Source organism: Lynx canadensis, chromosome A1 (genome assembly GCF_007474595.2).
Source record: "Lynx canadensis isolate LIC74 chromosome A1, mLynCan4.pri.v2, whole genome shotgun sequence".
In the NCBI taxonomy this organism is placed as follows: domain Eukaryota; kingdom Metazoa; phylum Chordata; class Mammalia; order Carnivora; family Felidae; genus Lynx; species Lynx canadensis.
Genome location: NC_044303.2, coordinates 174,223,184 through 174,238,584, shown reverse-complemented (window position 1 = coordinate 174,238,584; position 15,401 = coordinate 174,223,184). Strand labels below are relative to the sequence as shown.

The window sequence follows — 15,401 nt, the reverse complement described above, 5'->3', positions numbered from 1 at the left end:
CCAAGCTGTGCTCTTCCATCTCCAATAGGCTGGTGACCAACCTCGATTCCACCCTCCAAGGCACCTACCAAGTGACAGTCGAGGCCCGGGACAGACCTTCTGTGGGTCCTGCTCAGGAAGCCATTATCACCCTGAATGTGAGTGTTTGGCCCTGTCTCTAGTACCCTCTGCCTGCTCCCAGGTCCCTCGTGCCTCATCTTCACCATGCCTTCCTCCTGTAGCTCTTCACTGTGGACCAAAGTTACCGTGTAAGGTTGCAGTTCTCCATGAACAAGGAGGAGGTGGGCGCCAACATGGAAGAGATTACAGCGTAGGTCTGGGGCATCCAGAGGGGCCTGTAGGGAAGAACAGGGCCTGGGAGTCTGATCCCTGACAGGACCTGGATGGAATGTATGTCGATTCTGTCCCTGACCTACCCCTGATTTTGTCTCTGTCTTTGATCCAGTACTTGTACCTGCAGTTCCTTTCTCAATGCTCCTAGAAGCCTAGGGTTGGCTGGGTAGAGAGAGGCCTAAATAGGGCCGCCATGTACAGTTGTGAAGGCTGTGCACTGCACAAGGGCATTCTGCTTGCTAAGTCATAAACCCAGCCCCAAAGGAAGGGGCTGCCTTGCCTGATTTGCAGAGGTGTTACCTGCTTAGCCAATGAAGCTGTCCAGAGAGGGTGCCCCTTTCTAATTAACACAACTCCTAATTCCACTGGCCACAGGCTGTACTAGGGCCCCTACCCCATGCCTCTGCGACATCTTCCCCCTTTGCAGGGCCCTCATTCAGGCCACCAGGACTACTGTCTACGTTGTGAGCATTCAGGACATAGAATCCATGACTCGGTGAGTGCCCACAGTCCCAGAGGTTGGAGGACAAGAAGCAGCAGTATGAGGGACCTGCTGGGTGGTTCTGGGTTGTTTACTTTTCATCCCTGCCCCATTCCAGGGCCCGGGGCCGTTCCTACCTCGATGCCTATTTTGTCTTCTCGAATGGGTCTGCCCTGACACTTGATGAGCTGAGTGTGTGAGTGGGGCTGCCCTTGGGGTGGGCAGGAGGGTGAGCAGGAAGCCTGGGGGATGCCAATGTCCCTCGGGCCTGAGTGGGACTCTGTGGCCAGGATGATCCGGAATGACCAGGACTCCCTGACGCAGCTGCTGCAGCTGGGGTTGGTGGTGCTGGTGAGTGTCAGCATGGTGGAGGTAATGGGGGCATTGGGAGGGGGAATGTCAACCCACAACCTCCCTCATGCTTCTTCTCCAGGGCTCCCAGGAGAGCCAGGAGTCAGACCTGCCAAAGCTGCTCAGCAGTGTCATCATAGGATTGGGAGTGGCTTTGCTGCTGGTCATCGTGATCATGACCGTGGCCCTTGTGTGCACCCGGAAGAGGTATTGCTCCCATCACCCCTTCCGTCTTCAACCCCACCTTTCCCACCATCTAAGACATACGGTGGGTAGAAAGAGCTTGGGTGTAGGCATCTGGTATACCTGTATTTAATCCCCAGAGACCTGTCGTGACAACTTGGACAGCTCATCTCTCCCTCCCTAAGCCTCAGTTTCCGCATCTGCAGAATGAGCACAACACTAGATTCCTCAAAGCACACAAGGAAGCAGTGTGCATCTTGCAACCAGCAGGATGTCTGGCACATACTATCCATTTATAAATACTGCTTCTTTTCCCCTTTCCAATATATTTGGAGGCAGCAGCCACCTCTGGATTTGACTCCAGGTCTTGTCGCTGGCCAGCTGTGGCCTTTGGCAAATCATATCCTATCTCTGGCTCCTACTTGTACCCTCCGTACATAGAGCTAACACTCTCACCTGCCAGGGTTGTTGTGAAGTCACACTCGCAGGGCCTGCACTAGGCACACAGTGGGTGTGCAGGGAGAGTAGCGCCCCACCTCCTCCTGGTTCTCCACAGCTACCACCGAAAGCTTCGGGCTATGAAGGCTGCCAAAGAGGCCCGGAGGACAGCAGCAGGGGTGATGCCCTCAGCTTCTGCCATCCCTGGGACTAACATGTATACCACTGAGCGGTGAGCGGGGGTCAAAGGGTGGGTAAGAGGCCCCGTGTGGTGTCTGAGGCTCCCAACTGCTTAAACAGGCCTTCTCTCCAGGGCCAACCCTATGCTGAACCTCCCCACAAAGGATCTGAACTTCGAGTCCCTATCCTCCTCCAGTGACCTAGACCACATGAGGTGAGCAGTGGCCCGCACGGACAGGCTGGTCGGTGGTGGTGGTGATGGAGGCAATGATGGTTCTTGGCCACAGACAGGGAGGTCTGGGGCTGCTAACTATGTGAGCCCCACCATCTCCCCCACAGCCTCAATTCCCTGGATGACAACTCTGTGGACCTGGAAAAGGACAAGCAGAAAACCAAGGCAAGATGGGGGATGAGCGGGTGCCTGGGGCTTCTGACTTGGGGTCCTTCTCTGAAGGGGCGGGGTTCAGGACAGAGCTGAAGGACCTGCTGATGACATGGGCATGTCCCTGCGCCAGGCCCCGGGAAGCCCCATGGCTTCGGAATGGGGTCCAATCCTTGCTCTTCTACTCATTCGCCGTGACTCTGGGTGGGCGGCTTCCTTCTAGCTCTCAGTTTTCTCATCTGTAAATGGGGATGAGAACACTAAGCATGCAGGACTTTGTGAGGATGAAGTTTGAGTGGGTATAAAAAACCACCCGGCATGACACAAGTGCTAAAAAACCTGGTTCCCTCTGTTCATACCCTTTATATGAAAGCTGGCAGGGTGTAGGCTCGAATAATCAGCAGTGCCATCATTTGTTCAGTAGACGAGTTGGTTCAATTAGAACCAATTAGGGAGTGCGTACCATAATGAACTGCAGGTGGGACCCCGGGTGGGATGTGTCCCTCTGACTGTGGCAGAAGGAGATGCCAAATTCAACCAGAGGCAGCGATGGACAGGCTTTAGAGTCAAAACAACCAGTGATCCAAACCCTGCTCTGCCTCTTCCTGGCCATGCGATCCCTCTGAGCCTCAGCCATCTGTAAAGCGGGGTACGTGATCCCTCCCCCAGGGGGCTCCTGTGGGGACTTTAGGTCACGGACGGACTGTGCCCAGCACGGTGGCCTGCCTTGGGATGCAGGTGGCAGGTAGTGGACAGGACTGGCTCCTCGGCCCAGGACACAGGGCCTGCTGTTATTCAGGACTGGGAAGAACACCAAAGTGCTCCTCTGTCCGTGGATTGGGGCAAAGGCCAGAACAGACCCCCTTCAGGCCCACCCCTTCACCTGAGTGTGTCTGCACCACTAGGGGCTGTCGCCACCTCTGGGACACAGCCAGGAAACTGAGGCCTTAGGAGGAACAGGCGGGACCCCTGTAAAGGAGCCACCTGTCGTGGGCTTGAAGTCCCACTCCGCTAAGGACTGAGGAAATCACCCCGTCTTGTCTCTGCCTTCACACCTTCCCTCCTTCTCCCCACAGAAGGAGCCCCTACACAGTCCAGTGGAGCTAGATACGGAACCCCTGGGTGCAGTGCTGTCAGGAAGGAAGGTGGACACAGATGGACAGCAGGAGCTCTCCTTCACCAATGCTGGCCTGGACACCACAGACCTGTGATGTCGCTGCCACAGGACCCAGGCTGCAGAACCCCACATGGCCCCCGCTCTTCCGTTGCACCTTGGAAGAGGTCTTGTCACCCCCAAATGACACCTACCCCTCCCTGAACACGACAATATATCTTGCTGCTCTGCCCCCCTTCTGCCTGTAGCCAATCACAGCTGACAACAGTTGGGGGAAATTTTTATTACCAATGTATATTGTGACAGTTTGTAGCCAAAAACTGTGGCTGGAGGGGTGGGGGGAAACGGGTATTGAGTGATCACAAGGGACTCGTGGGGCTCACAGCACAGGGGGGACGAGGGGTGGGAGAGGGCAGCCTTGAGAGGACAACTGGGGTTGTAGAATGAGCTCTCCGTCCTGCCCCCAATACCCAAGACCAGCTGTCAGGCTGCCTGGGACCCAAGACCTTCCACGAGCTTCTGTCTGTGATTCCCAGACCTGTCTGAGAGCCTCTGACCTTTCTGAGACTCTTAGAACTGTGCCCCCCCAGGGGCACCCCTGCAGCTGCCTTCCCCCTGTCAGGAATTGTGAACAAGTGTCCAGTGAGGGTGGAGATAGGGCTGGGGATGGGGCCAGGTGAGAGGGAGACAGGAATTGGGGATGACTACCAGCATGCAAGACATGCCCGGGGCCATGGGGGCCAGCCCACTGCATGGACACACACTCACGCTCTTCCAGGGGCCTCACATTTGGAGCCTTGCACACTCAGGGATCTCACACACCAATCCTTGCACACTTGGAGCTTTTGTACAGTCTCTCCTGTTCTGGGGACCGGGCGGCCACTGATGACTTCAGCCTACCAATCTGGACATCTCAGGAGCCTGCCTCAGCTCTCAGGGCTGGGCCTGCTGAGCAGGGCCCCGAGGTCACCCAGCGTGACCCGGAGGGAGTGGAGCTGAGAGCTGTAAGGGGACAGGAGGGTGGGTGTCAGGGCTGGGTTCGTGGTCTCATGACCACGAGGGGGCTGGGTATCGAGGGTTCATTTGTGTGGCTGGCGGGGGAGGAGGCTGGAAAGAAAAGGATGAGAAGGCCCTAGAGGCTGCCCACCCCTCGTGGGCCTCCCGCCCGTCTAAGGGATCCCTTCTAGGAGCTCGGGGTCAAGAAGGGAACCTGAAAAGGTTGGAAACCCGGGCGTACGAAAGGGGAGGAGATCACTCGGCCGTGGGTCCGGCTCGGGAGCAGCACCGCGGGCGGCGCACACTCTGCAGCAGCGCGCGGAAGAGGCCAGGCGGGCGCTTGGCGGGACCCTCTGGGGGCGCGGCGCGCACGGAGCCCGCACGGCCGGGGCCCGGACGGGCGGCGGGCGGCGGTGCGGGCGCCCCTTGGCGACCGTGCTCCTCGATCTGTCGCTCCAGATGCTTCTGGATGGCCATGCCCAGCACCTCCACCTCCATGGAGGCGCCGTACACCTCCCACGTCATGCCCTTTTCGTCCCAGCTCACGTCGCGCACGGGCTCGGCCGCCTCCTGGGGCGCCACGGCGGCTGCCAGTGCGGAGCCGGGCCGCACCCGCACTTCGGGGAAGGCGGGCGGCGCGGCGGGCGGCGCGGCTGCCTGCGGCGTCATGGGCCCGGTGGCCACCGAGCGCGTCTCGGCGGCGCCCAGCGACACCTGCAGGCCCGCGTCCCGGCGCGAGGGCGGCCTGGGCGCGGGGCTGGGCGCGCGAGGCGCCGCCTGGAAGCTGAAGGCCGGGCCGCCCGCGCCGTCCTGCGGAGACATGGGGCTCACGGCCACCGACACGCAGGCCTGTGCGCCCGCCTGCGTGCCCGCGTCCTCGCGCGGCGGCGGGGCGCTGGCCTCCCACGACGGCGCCTTAGTGAAGTTGTCGCGAGTCCGTGGCCCCACCGGGGGCCCTGCGGCCTCTGGGCCGGGGCTTCTCTCGGTCCCAGCGACCGTCGGGTCTTTCTGGCCTGGGCTGGAGACCGCTGTGCTGGGCGCTGGCGCTGGCTCCAGGAGGCCTCCGCCGCTACCGGCACCCGCGGGAGAAGCGCCTGGGCCGCAGGGTTTGCCATCTGACTGCCTGGAAGAGGAGGCCTCCGCCTTCTCCAGAGGCAGGGAGCCCAACTTCCCGGAGGATGAGGGCTCTGCTTTGCTTGGAGCGTTGGCCTTCCCCAGGACCGCAGGCTCCACTTTCCCAGAGGCAATAGGGTCTGCTTTTCCTGAGGATTCTGGCTCCCCCTTCTCCAAAGCCAGTGGCTTTTCCTTCTGCAGAGATGCAGCCTCTGCTTCTTCCGCAGGGCCCTCCTGCCCAAGGGGCTTTGTTTCTGCTTTGCCCTCAGACTTGGGTTCTGCCTTCCCCGAGGCCCGGGGATCCACCTTTACAGAGTTCATAGGATTCCCCTTTTCTGGAGGCACAGGATCCACCGTTTCCTCTGGCACAGTTTCTGCTCTTCCCAAGGATGCCAGGACAGTTTTTTCTAGAGTCATGGGGTCCACTTTTCCTGAAGACACAGAGTCCAGTTCCCCAGGGGGAATAGTTTCTGCCTTCCCTCTGTTCACAGTGTCTGCCTTGCCCAAGGCCAGGGGATCAGCCTTCCCTGAGGCTGTGGGACCCACCATTCCAGAGGCCATAGGACCTGCCTTCTCTGAGGACAGTGGATCTGCTTCCCCCCCAGTCACTGCCTCGCCCTTTACAGAGGATGAGAGTCCTGCTGTCCCCACGAATTTGGGAGTCTCTGGACCTGAGGGCACTGGGTCTATTCTTCCTTTCGATTCAGGGTTCACTTTTCCAGAAGATGCTGTTTTTGTATTTCCCAGAGAAATGGGGTCCACCTTTGTGGAGGATACTGGGTCCTCCTTTTGTGATGATACGGTCTCTGTCTTTCCCATGGACATTGGCTCTGCCTGCCCGGGAGACAAGGGCTCTGGCTTTCCTGAGGACACAGGCTCCACCTTCCCCAAAGAAACCGGTCCCACCCTGCCTGAAGACACAGGATCCATATTTTTCAAAGATGTGGGTTCCATCTTTCCTGAAAATACAGGACCCATCTGCCCAGCAGACATAGTTTTTATCACTCTCGTCGACATGGAATCTTCCTTTCCTGAGGAGGCAGGATCCACCTTCCCCAGGAACTGAGGGTCCTCTTTTGTGGGGGACACAATTTCTGTATTTCCCATAGATGCAGGATCTGTCATCCCCAAGCGAGTAGGATCCATCCTTCCTGAGGACCCCAGAGCTACTATTCCAGGGGATACAGGCTCAGTTTTGCCTGATGACCCTGGAGTCAGTGTTCCCAAAGACCCAGGATCTGTCTTTTCTGAAGATGCAGCATCTGCGTTTAGCAAGGACACAGGATCCATCTTTCTTGAGGGCCCAGGGTCTTTCTTTCTCAAGGACACAAGATCTGCCTTTCTCACAGATGCAGAAGCCACCTCTCTTGAGGCCACAGGAAGCTCTTTTCCTGAATACCTGGGCTCCTCCTTTCTTGGGAACTCAGGATCCACTTTGGTAGCAGATACAGGATCCTCCTTCCCTGGGGACACTGTATCCACCTTGTCAGAACACACAGGATCTACCTTTCCCAAGGATCCAGGATCCTCCTTTCTTGGGGTCACAGGATCCCCTTTTCCCAAGACTGCAGGCTCTGTTTTTACTATAAACACGGATTCTGCCTTTCTCAAGGGCCCAGCATCTTCCTCTCCCATGGAAGTGGAATCTGCCTGCTTTGAAGACTTGGATTCCATCTTCTCTAAAAACACAGGATTTCTATTCTCCAAGGATGAGAGATCAGTGTTCACTGAGGACACAGGGTCTGGCTTCCCAGAGAAGGTGGTTTCTTGTGTCCCTGAGATCAAGGCTCCATGTGCCCCCAATGTCTCCTTGGTGGCTGCCTCTTGGGGAGGGATGCAGGTCAGGGAGGGGCAGGCCAAACTCCTGCCAGGGCCCTCAGAACAGGAGGCCCCTTCCCCAGCCCCAATGGGGCTGCTGTGTCTAGAGTCCATGCCTGGGCTTTGGGTAGGGGTGTGCCTCAGGAGTGCAGGGCTGGCCTTTTGCTGGGAGGGGCAGGAGTCCCTCATGGCTGGGTTCCCAGCCCCCAGGCTCCCATCCTGTGGGCAGCAGAGGGCTGTGGGCTGAGGTGCTGGGGGGCTGGAGTTCTTTCAAAGAAGCTGGAGCCAGGCTGGGTCTTCAGCACTGCCCAACTGCCCTCGTGACCATACCTGTGCCCCAGGCTGCTATCTGGTTCTGAAACACAGAGAAAACAGACTCAGACTCAGGACGACCTAGTGGGGAGGAGTCTCTATATTCTCCTTCCCACCTGTCTTCTAGCAGCTGGGCCTCCTCTGGGTTCTCTGCCCCCATCTGGTCCACTCCTGTCCCACCATATCACTCCCCTGCTTCTCTGCTCCCAGTGGCCCTCTGGATAAAGGTCTGACTTCTCAAAATGGCATTCAAGGCCCTTCGCAACTAACTTTTCAGCTTATGTCCCATCACCCATGCAGCATGCACCCTTCATCTACCTCGTCAGCCCACCCCGTGCAGCATGCTACCTAGAAGTTACGCTTTTGTCTTCCAGACCATGAGTCACAAACTCTGATGCCATAGGGGCCAGGCAGGTAATTTAAGTGAGGGGAGCAGGCTGGATAGAAAACAATAGGAAATGGTGGGGAAAGGGACAAACCAGAGAGTGCATGCCCTGTCTGAAGTGGGGGCCACTACTCCACCAGCCAAGGACTGCTTTGGAGAAGTACATCCTGGTAGTATCAGTGAGCAGCAGGAAATCCAGAAGTTTAACGTAAAATACCCTAATTCAAGGTTAAAAAAGAAAAACAACACTATGTGGGTCAAACAAAACACGTCTGTAGCCCACCAGTTTGGGTCTGTGTAGGCCCTGGGGAGACGTGAATGGTTTGTCGTTGAGGGACATAGTCTGAAATGTGTGCTTTCAAAGACTGCTCTGGGGTGGAGGCTGGAGGAGAGGGGTTAGCCAATCATTCTTTAATCTCTCATCCTTCCAATTCTTCATTCATTCCACCCAGCCCCTCTCTGCAATAATCTAGATGAGAGCTGGTACAGTAAAGGTCCCAGGGATAGAGAGTTGGCAGAACTGAGCAATCTTGGGGAAAACTGACAAGAGCCAGCCAGCTGTAGGAGGTGACAGTAGGGGCGACCCTCAGGATTCTGGCCAGGGTGGGGGTGTGTGTGTGAGGCAGGAGATCTGGGGGAAAACAGAGTTGTGTTTTAGACAAGCTGAGCGTGTGGTGTCTGGGGGACATCCAGGGAGAGGATCTGGCAGGCAGCTGGATCTGTGAGCAACTCCATCCCACTACATATCAGCAGCCAGAGTGAGCAGGGCACTGGGTTCCCCCCAAACCTGCTCTGCCTGACATCTTTCCCAAAGCCACCTCACTAATGCTCGGGTCAAAAGCCCTAGACCCTTGACTTTTCTCACACACCCCACATCCCATCCATCAGCAAAACATAATGGATCTCCCTTCAGAATATATCCAGAATATCTCCTGAGCTAAACTCACACTATCTCCCACCTGGATTATCCTGGCTTTTTCCTTTGCTCCGAACAGTTCATTCTCAACACAGCAGCTGGAGGGATCTTAGCAAGATCCAAGGCAGATCATCCCTCTTCTGCTCAGAACCATGTAGTGTCTCCCCATCCTGTGTGAAGTAAAAGTAAACTCCTTACATGTCCCTGCATCTTCTGGCCCCATCACTGATCTTGGCCTTGTCTCCTACTACTTTTTTTTTTCTTAATTTTTAAAAATTTTTATTTATTTTGAGAGGACAGAGCCAGCATGAGTGAGGGCGGGGCAGAGAAAGAAGAAGAAGAGAGAAAGAGAATTCCAAGCAAGCTCCGAGCTGCCAGCACAGATCCCGATGTGGGGCCCAAACTCATGAAACCGTGAGATCATGACCTGAGCCAAAATGAAGAGTTGGATGCTCAACCGACCGAGCCACTCAGGCGCCCCCCTACTACTTTCAATTATGCTGCTTCAGCCACACCGGCTGCCTTGCTGATCGTTGGACACCCGCTGCCTTGGGGCTTTTGCACTGGCTGTTTCCTCTGCCTGGAAGGGCTTCTCTCCCAATATCTTCATGGTCGCCTTCCTGGGACCTTCCCTGACCCATAGTCCCCAGCACTGTGGCACTCTCCATCGCCCTTGTCTTGCTCAGTTTTCTTCATAGTACCTGTCACCATCTGACATATTACATACAGTTGTTTATTACTTGTGGTTTGTCTCTCCCATTAGAATGTCAGCTCCAGGAGGATGGGAACGTTGTCATGTTTATGGATATAACCTCAGGGTTGAGAACAATGATTGGCATAGAGTAAGCAAGTAGCTCCCTATGAATATGTGTTAAACGAAGGACTGAATGATCTTTCTAATAGGTTGGTCCAACTATGCCGTTCATTGGCTCCAACCCGTCTTTGTTCTTGCTGGGAAAGTAAACTGGTTGTAATCTTTTTGGAAAGATATTTGTCAATTCCCATCAAAGTTTACAGTGCACTTGGCATTTAGGTCAACAAGCCCACCTCCAGGCATGGTCATGAGGAAGGATCGGTGGTGCACCGAGGGTGCAAGAGAACACGGTTGGTGACGAGAAGAAAACCAAGAAGCTAATTCATGAAATGTGAGACAGCCACACGGAGCCCCCACAGCTGTCAGAGTGTACGGAGTGATGAGGAAGGATGCCCAAGATAAATTAAGTGAAAAAATCCAGGGACAGCCTGGCTAATGGGACCCCATGCATGCAGATACAAAAAGGGTCAGATACACATATATGGGTTTATTTATAAAAAGAAAATTTCTGGAAGGAAACCCATGAAATTTAGTAGCAATTGCCTCTGGGAAGTGAGACCAGGGATCCAGAGGTGGAAGAGACTCTTTTTTTTTCTTTTCTTTCTTTCTTTCCTTCTTTCCTTTTCCTTCCTTCCTTCCTTCCTTCCTTCCTTCCTTCCTTCCTTCCTTCCTTCCTTCCTTCCTTCCTTTGCTATGCCCCTTTGTGATTCATGAAATTTTGGTTATGTGTGCACATATCACTCTTTTTAAAAATGGGGGGGATTCTGTGTCTCCCTCTCTCTCTGCCCCTCCCCAATTCATGCTCTGTCTCTCTCTGTCCCAAAAGTAAATAAAAACGTTGAAAGGAAAAAAAAAAATTTAAAAAAAAAAAAAAAAAAGGGGCGCCTGGGTGGCGCAGTCGGTTAAGCGTCCGACTTCAGCCAGGTCACGATCTCGCGGTCCGTGAGTTCGAGCCCCACGTCAGGCTCTGGGCTGATGGCTCAGAGCCTGGAGCCTGTTTCCGATTCTGTGTCTCCCTCTCTCTCGGCCCCTCCCCAATTCATGCTCTGTCTCTCTCTGTCCCAAAAATAAATAAAAACGTTGAAAGGAAAAAAAAAATTAAAAAAAAAATGGGGGAAAAAAAGAAACCCTAGTGACTCCCTATTACTTTTAGGGTTGAGTCCAATTCTATAATGTGCTTCCAAGCCCCTGTGTAGTTACTAACCCACTAAGCTTTATCTTTCAGTATGCACTTCCCCACAGTGCGTACAAACACACACACATGCACCACGACCTCTCTGGGCTTATCCATGGCTTCACAGTCTCTCGCATCTCAGCCTCTGCACACCTTCTTGCCTGGCTCTCATTAAACCTTCAGGCCCCCGTTCAAACACCTCCTCCTCCAGTGAGCTTTCTTTGTCCACTAGCTTCCTTGGAGTTCCTATGGCCTCTTCTTCTTCCCCTAGCCAGACACACGTTATGTGCCGTTTATACCTCTAGGTCCCTGCTTAGACCTCGAGTCCCTGAATGGGGACACAGCTGAGACCATTCACCACTGTGTCCCCCAGACTTTGGGCTTATGGGACTTGGGTGGATGAGGGTCATCACAAAAATGGGGAGCCTGGGGTAGGGGCCATCTTGTAGACAACAGTGGGGCACTTGGTTTGGGGGCAGCATCTGAAGTAGCCAGACAAAGTCCAGAGCGGCTGGAGTGAATGGAGTGAAGTCGGAAGGGGAGCAGGAGGAAGCAGTTCCCTACTTAGCAACTCTATGAGCACAGTCATGTCCCTTCTCCTCACTGGGGACCCTGACAAGGCCTCCCCTGCTCCCACAGGGCTGTTGTGAGGATTAGAGAAGATGAGGGGCGTGCAGGGCTCTGCTCACTTTGGGGCTGGGCTGTGTACACGGAAGGCCTGTTTTTATCTACTCAGCCTGTCAGAGCCCAGCTGTGCTCCCAGGAGGGGGCAGGGGATGGGGCGGGGGGGGGGGGGGGAGGTAGCTACAGCAGGGGCACAAACTGGCAAAATCTCGCCCTCAGACCTGCTTGTTTGACCCAGAGTGCTAAGAAGAAATTTTTAAAGGAATTAACTGATCGACATTTAAAAATTGTAAGATTTCATGTGCAAAATCAGATTTCCAGATTCTCTTAGAAAACTAGAATTTGGCAATCTGAGCATGCTTCCTGCATGCCAACAGTCAGCTGGAGCCAAGCAGTGGCTGCCTTCTTGGATGGGGGTGCACTCTCCAACGAGCCACAATCTCCACCCCTCCCTATGGGGTCCTGGGCACTGAGGCTGGCTGCCCGTTACTATCGATCATTGAAGGTTTTTCTTGTAGCCAGCTTCTCATGTAGGCTATCCCCTTGGCCTCTAGCCACCTGAATTTTGACACTTGACCTAGATGCTGAGAAGGGTGGGAGATGACCTCACACACATCAAGCCTGTAGTATGTTTACTATGTGCAGGCCCCATACACCTTCCAGGCAGGTGCTGTGTTCTTATTTTCCAGAAGTGGACACTGACAGGCAGGCATGGCCCAGAGGGTAACACGCCTCTTCTGAAAGCGCCACCCACACCCCCCACCCCCCGGAAGAGTTTGGCTTCTCAGTTCCCAGCTTGCTGTTTTCTGACATGCTAGAAGGTCTGGGGTAGGAACAAAGAGCCTGGTCAGGGCATTAGAAAGATGTGGCATCAGGTGCCAGTTTGGTCACTGACTTGCTCCATGAATTTGAGTGAATATTTCCAGTCTGGGCCTCAGTCTGTGAAGTGGGGGAAGGGATGTAGTTATATCTAGAATCGCTGGCCCAGCCCTGGGTTTAAGATCTGCCAAGACACCATTCTCAGAGGCTCTGCTGCTCACAGTTCTACTGGGTGCTTCCTGGCTCTTGATGGAGCCTCAGTATCCTCAAGCCACTTCTCCAAGAGGCAGCCCAGGCCTGGGGCACCCCCTCCTTATGCCCTACCCTCGCACTGGAACCCAGCTCCATCACTTTCCCCACTGTGTGCTCAGCCCTGGGCCCAGCACTCTCAGGCTTATTTTGTCATCTAGACTCCACAACGATCTCATGGTGGGGGGGTGGGGGGGGGCATTATCATCCCATTTCACAGATGAAGACACTGAAGTCAAAGGGAAAAAAAGACTTGACCAAGGGCACACAGCTGGTGCCTGGGGCTGTGGTTCAGAGCCTGTTGTGTCTCAACCCAAATCCTGGGTTCTTCCTGCTTGTATCAGCTAAGATTTTGGACACTGACGCTTGGCTCTTAAAGCCCCTTTCTGCTTTTTGGGGTCAGGCCAAGGGTCCTCCTGATCCCTTGGACGTGAGGAAGCATGTCCCAACAGATACACGCCCACCAAGATGAGCAGATAAGCCTGCACACTTATGTGGCCTGACTGAGGTAGAAGATTGAAATGATCCCCTAGGTGTGTGGGCCAGCTCACCTCGCATGCAGAGGAGCATGCAGATTGCTTACGGATGTCTGTGCCAGCTTAAGCCAGCCTGGAGAGGCAGGACCTGGCTCCTGCATTCTGCTCAAGAAAAGCTTGCGTGTGTATACGTGCAACTTGTATGTGCAGAATGGCCTATGTCTTTATGTCTTGTGGGGGCCACTTGGACCCTGTGGGTGTACACACGTGTGGCCACATGGCCTCAGGGTCTCACTCATGGAGAGCTGGCCTGGCTGTAGGCACAGGTGCTTGGGCAAAGGAGCCCCTGTGAATTCTTCTTCCAGCCCAGAGACCTGGCCAGTCCATTCCTTCTTCTCTATATGAAGCCAGGGCTGCCAGGCACCTGCAAACACCTCCTCCCATGGTGATGAGACCAACAAAGGCTTGCAGTACTCCAGAAGGTGTGAGTGTATGCCTGTGTGTGTGTCTGACAATCTGGGTCTGCTGCCCCTCACCCTCTCCGCCCCTTGTCTCCTAGTATCCTTGGAGCAGCAAAGCTTCCTGCCTAGGGCCGTAGGGGAGAAAGAGTCTAGCAAAGGGTGACAGCCATACCTTTTTCCAGAAATGGACCCAGACCATCCATCCCTTCATCCACAAGAGGGCAAGAGTGGACAATCAGGGGTGCACATACTTGGGCTGAGTGAGTGCAGGGGATGGGCAGCAAGCTAAGATATGGAGAGTGTGGGAGAGGGAGTGTGTGCACAGCCTACTCCAGGGTCTAGGGGTACGTGAGGGATACCATGAGTAAATGTGAATGGGCAGAAGCAGGTCAGAGCAGGGTGGCTGTGAGTGTGGTGTGATAAGCGACTATTGTTGAGTTGGGTGTTCTGTGATAGGCAATGGCCGGTGTGAATGCGTAGCTATGCCTGGGTATATACGCAAGTCTCCCACTTAGTGTACTGGGTGGGTGCACAGGTGGCCGTGTGTATGAGTAGGATGGAATGACCAAGGGCCATAGTGTGTGCGTGTGTGTGTGTGTGTGTGTGTGTGTAAGAGAAAGAGAGAGAGAGAGAGAGAGAGAGAAGATCGTGGCCTCACCCGGGAGTGGGATGCCCATGTATGAACGCGGTGAGTGTGTAATGGGGTGTGTGATGGTGCCCCAGAGTGTATGCCATACTGAGTGTGCGACAGCGAGTGTGCTCAGTAGTGCCGGTGGTTTCAGTGGAGCCACTCGAGCACAGAGCTCGCTCCAGGGGGCAGATGAATCAACGCGGGCGGACCCCCTTCCCCGCGGTGGCGGGAAGCGCCCCCTCCCGCACAACCCTGTCGAACAATGCGGCCGCACGCGGCGAGGCCGGGCGCAGGGTCCGGGTCCTACACACAGGGAGGGTTGGCCCTCAAGGTCCCTCGAGCGCCGGGCCCCAGGCTGCGGGACCCGCCCCCGCCCCGCCCCACCCCTGCGAGGAGCCTGGAAATGGACACCCGCCGCCCCCGGCCGCGCGCGCACACACACACACCGGCGCACGCTGGGCACACGCCTCGCACGGTGCGCGAGCCCCTCCACCCAGGTGGTTCCAGGACCCTGGACAGCGGCTCTGGGGCGGCCGCGGACAGAGGAATGGGGTCGCTGCCGCCCGCCCATAGCGGGCAGCAGGTGCGGGCTCGGCACCTACCCTGCTGTGCCACCGCTCGTCTCCTTGGCGCGCTGCGCTCCAGCTCCAGCCGCTGCCGCTGCCGCTGCCGCCGCCGCCCGAGCGGCCTCGGCTGCCTCCGGCGGGGCTGGCGGGCGGACCCGCGGACTCCGCGCCGCCGTCCCCCGCGCCGGCTCCGCGCTCCCGCCCAGCGCCCCGCCCCGGGCATGCGCGCTGGCCGACTAGCGGTCTCCGAAGCCGGGAGGGGGCGGTGCCGGCGAGGACTCGGAGGCTGGAGAGAGGGAGGGGCGCCCTTAGCCCCTCGCTCCTCACCGAGGTTCCCGGGCTCCTGGGTTCCCCGCCCCTCTCGACCGGGTTCCCATTTCACAGACAGGGAGACTGAGGGGCGGAGCGACTGCCCATTTGCCGCGCGTATTGAGGGCGGGGCGCGCTGCTCGTCAGGTTTCACTCAATCCAGCCCCGCGAACACCCTCTACTTGTATTACCGAGGAGGAAATTGGGACTCAGAGAGGGAAAGCCATTTGTCCAAAGACACGCAGCGCCTGGAAAGGGACCCAGGTCGGCGCGATC

General features: G+C 56.1%; 2 protein-coding genes across 5 annotated transcripts in view; one reads left to right on the top strand and one right to left on the bottom strand.

Annotated features, from left to right (window-relative positions):
* CDHR2 (cadherin related family member 2) overlaps window positions 1-3,694 on the top strand; it is a 35,514-nt gene extending 31,820 nt beyond the window's left edge. The window contains exons 23-32 of the mRNA XM_030327002.1: window positions 29-137; window positions 222-310; window positions 761-829; window positions 933-1,010; window positions 1,105-1,165; window positions 1,248-1,372; window positions 1,905-2,018; window positions 2,100-2,180; window positions 2,306-2,363; window positions 3,425-3,694. Coding sequence (XP_030182862.1) covers window positions 29-137; window positions 222-310; window positions 761-829; window positions 933-1,010; window positions 1,105-1,165; window positions 1,248-1,372; window positions 1,905-2,018; window positions 2,100-2,180; window positions 2,306-2,363; window positions 3,425-3,559 — 919 coding nt within the window. The 3' untranslated portion in view covers window positions 3,560-3,694. The remainder of the gene's footprint in view (window positions 1-28; window positions 138-221; window positions 311-760; window positions 830-932; window positions 1,011-1,104; window positions 1,166-1,247; window positions 1,373-1,904; window positions 2,019-2,099; window positions 2,181-2,305; window positions 2,364-3,424) is intronic.
* A 51-nt stretch (window positions 3,695-3,745) lies between these two features.
* On the bottom strand, window positions 3,746-14,926 carry GPRIN1 (G protein regulated inducer of neurite outgrowth 1). 4 transcript variants are annotated; one of them, XM_030327015.1, is made up of 4 exons: window positions 14,853-14,926; window positions 9,046-9,172; window positions 8,181-8,304; window positions 3,746-7,744 (listed from the first exon to the last, which is right to left on the bottom strand). In XM_030327015.1, the coding sequence occupies exon 4, from the start codon at window positions 7,576-7,578 to the stop codon at window positions 4,714-4,716; it is 2,865 nt and encodes a 954-aa protein (XP_030182875.1). In that variant the 5' UTR covers window positions 7,579-7,744; window positions 8,181-8,304; window positions 9,046-9,172; window positions 14,853-14,926; the 3' UTR covers window positions 3,746-4,713. The 4 variants fall into 4 exon arrangements, with proteins under 4 accessions (XP_030182875.1, XP_030182884.1, XP_030182894.1 ...); XM_030327024.1 differs by lacking the exon at window positions 8,181-8,304; XM_030327034.1 differs by lacking the exon at window positions 9,046-9,172 and having other exon boundaries at window positions 14,853-14,919.
* Between the last annotated feature and the right edge of the window lie 475 nt (window positions 14,927-15,401).

Bases quoted from the DNA above. Each gene is read 5' to 3' on its own strand.
- GPRIN1 (XM_030327015.1), bottom strand. From the start codon at position 7,578: ATGAGGGACTCCTGCCCCTCCCAGCAAAAGGCCAGCCCTGCACTCCTG.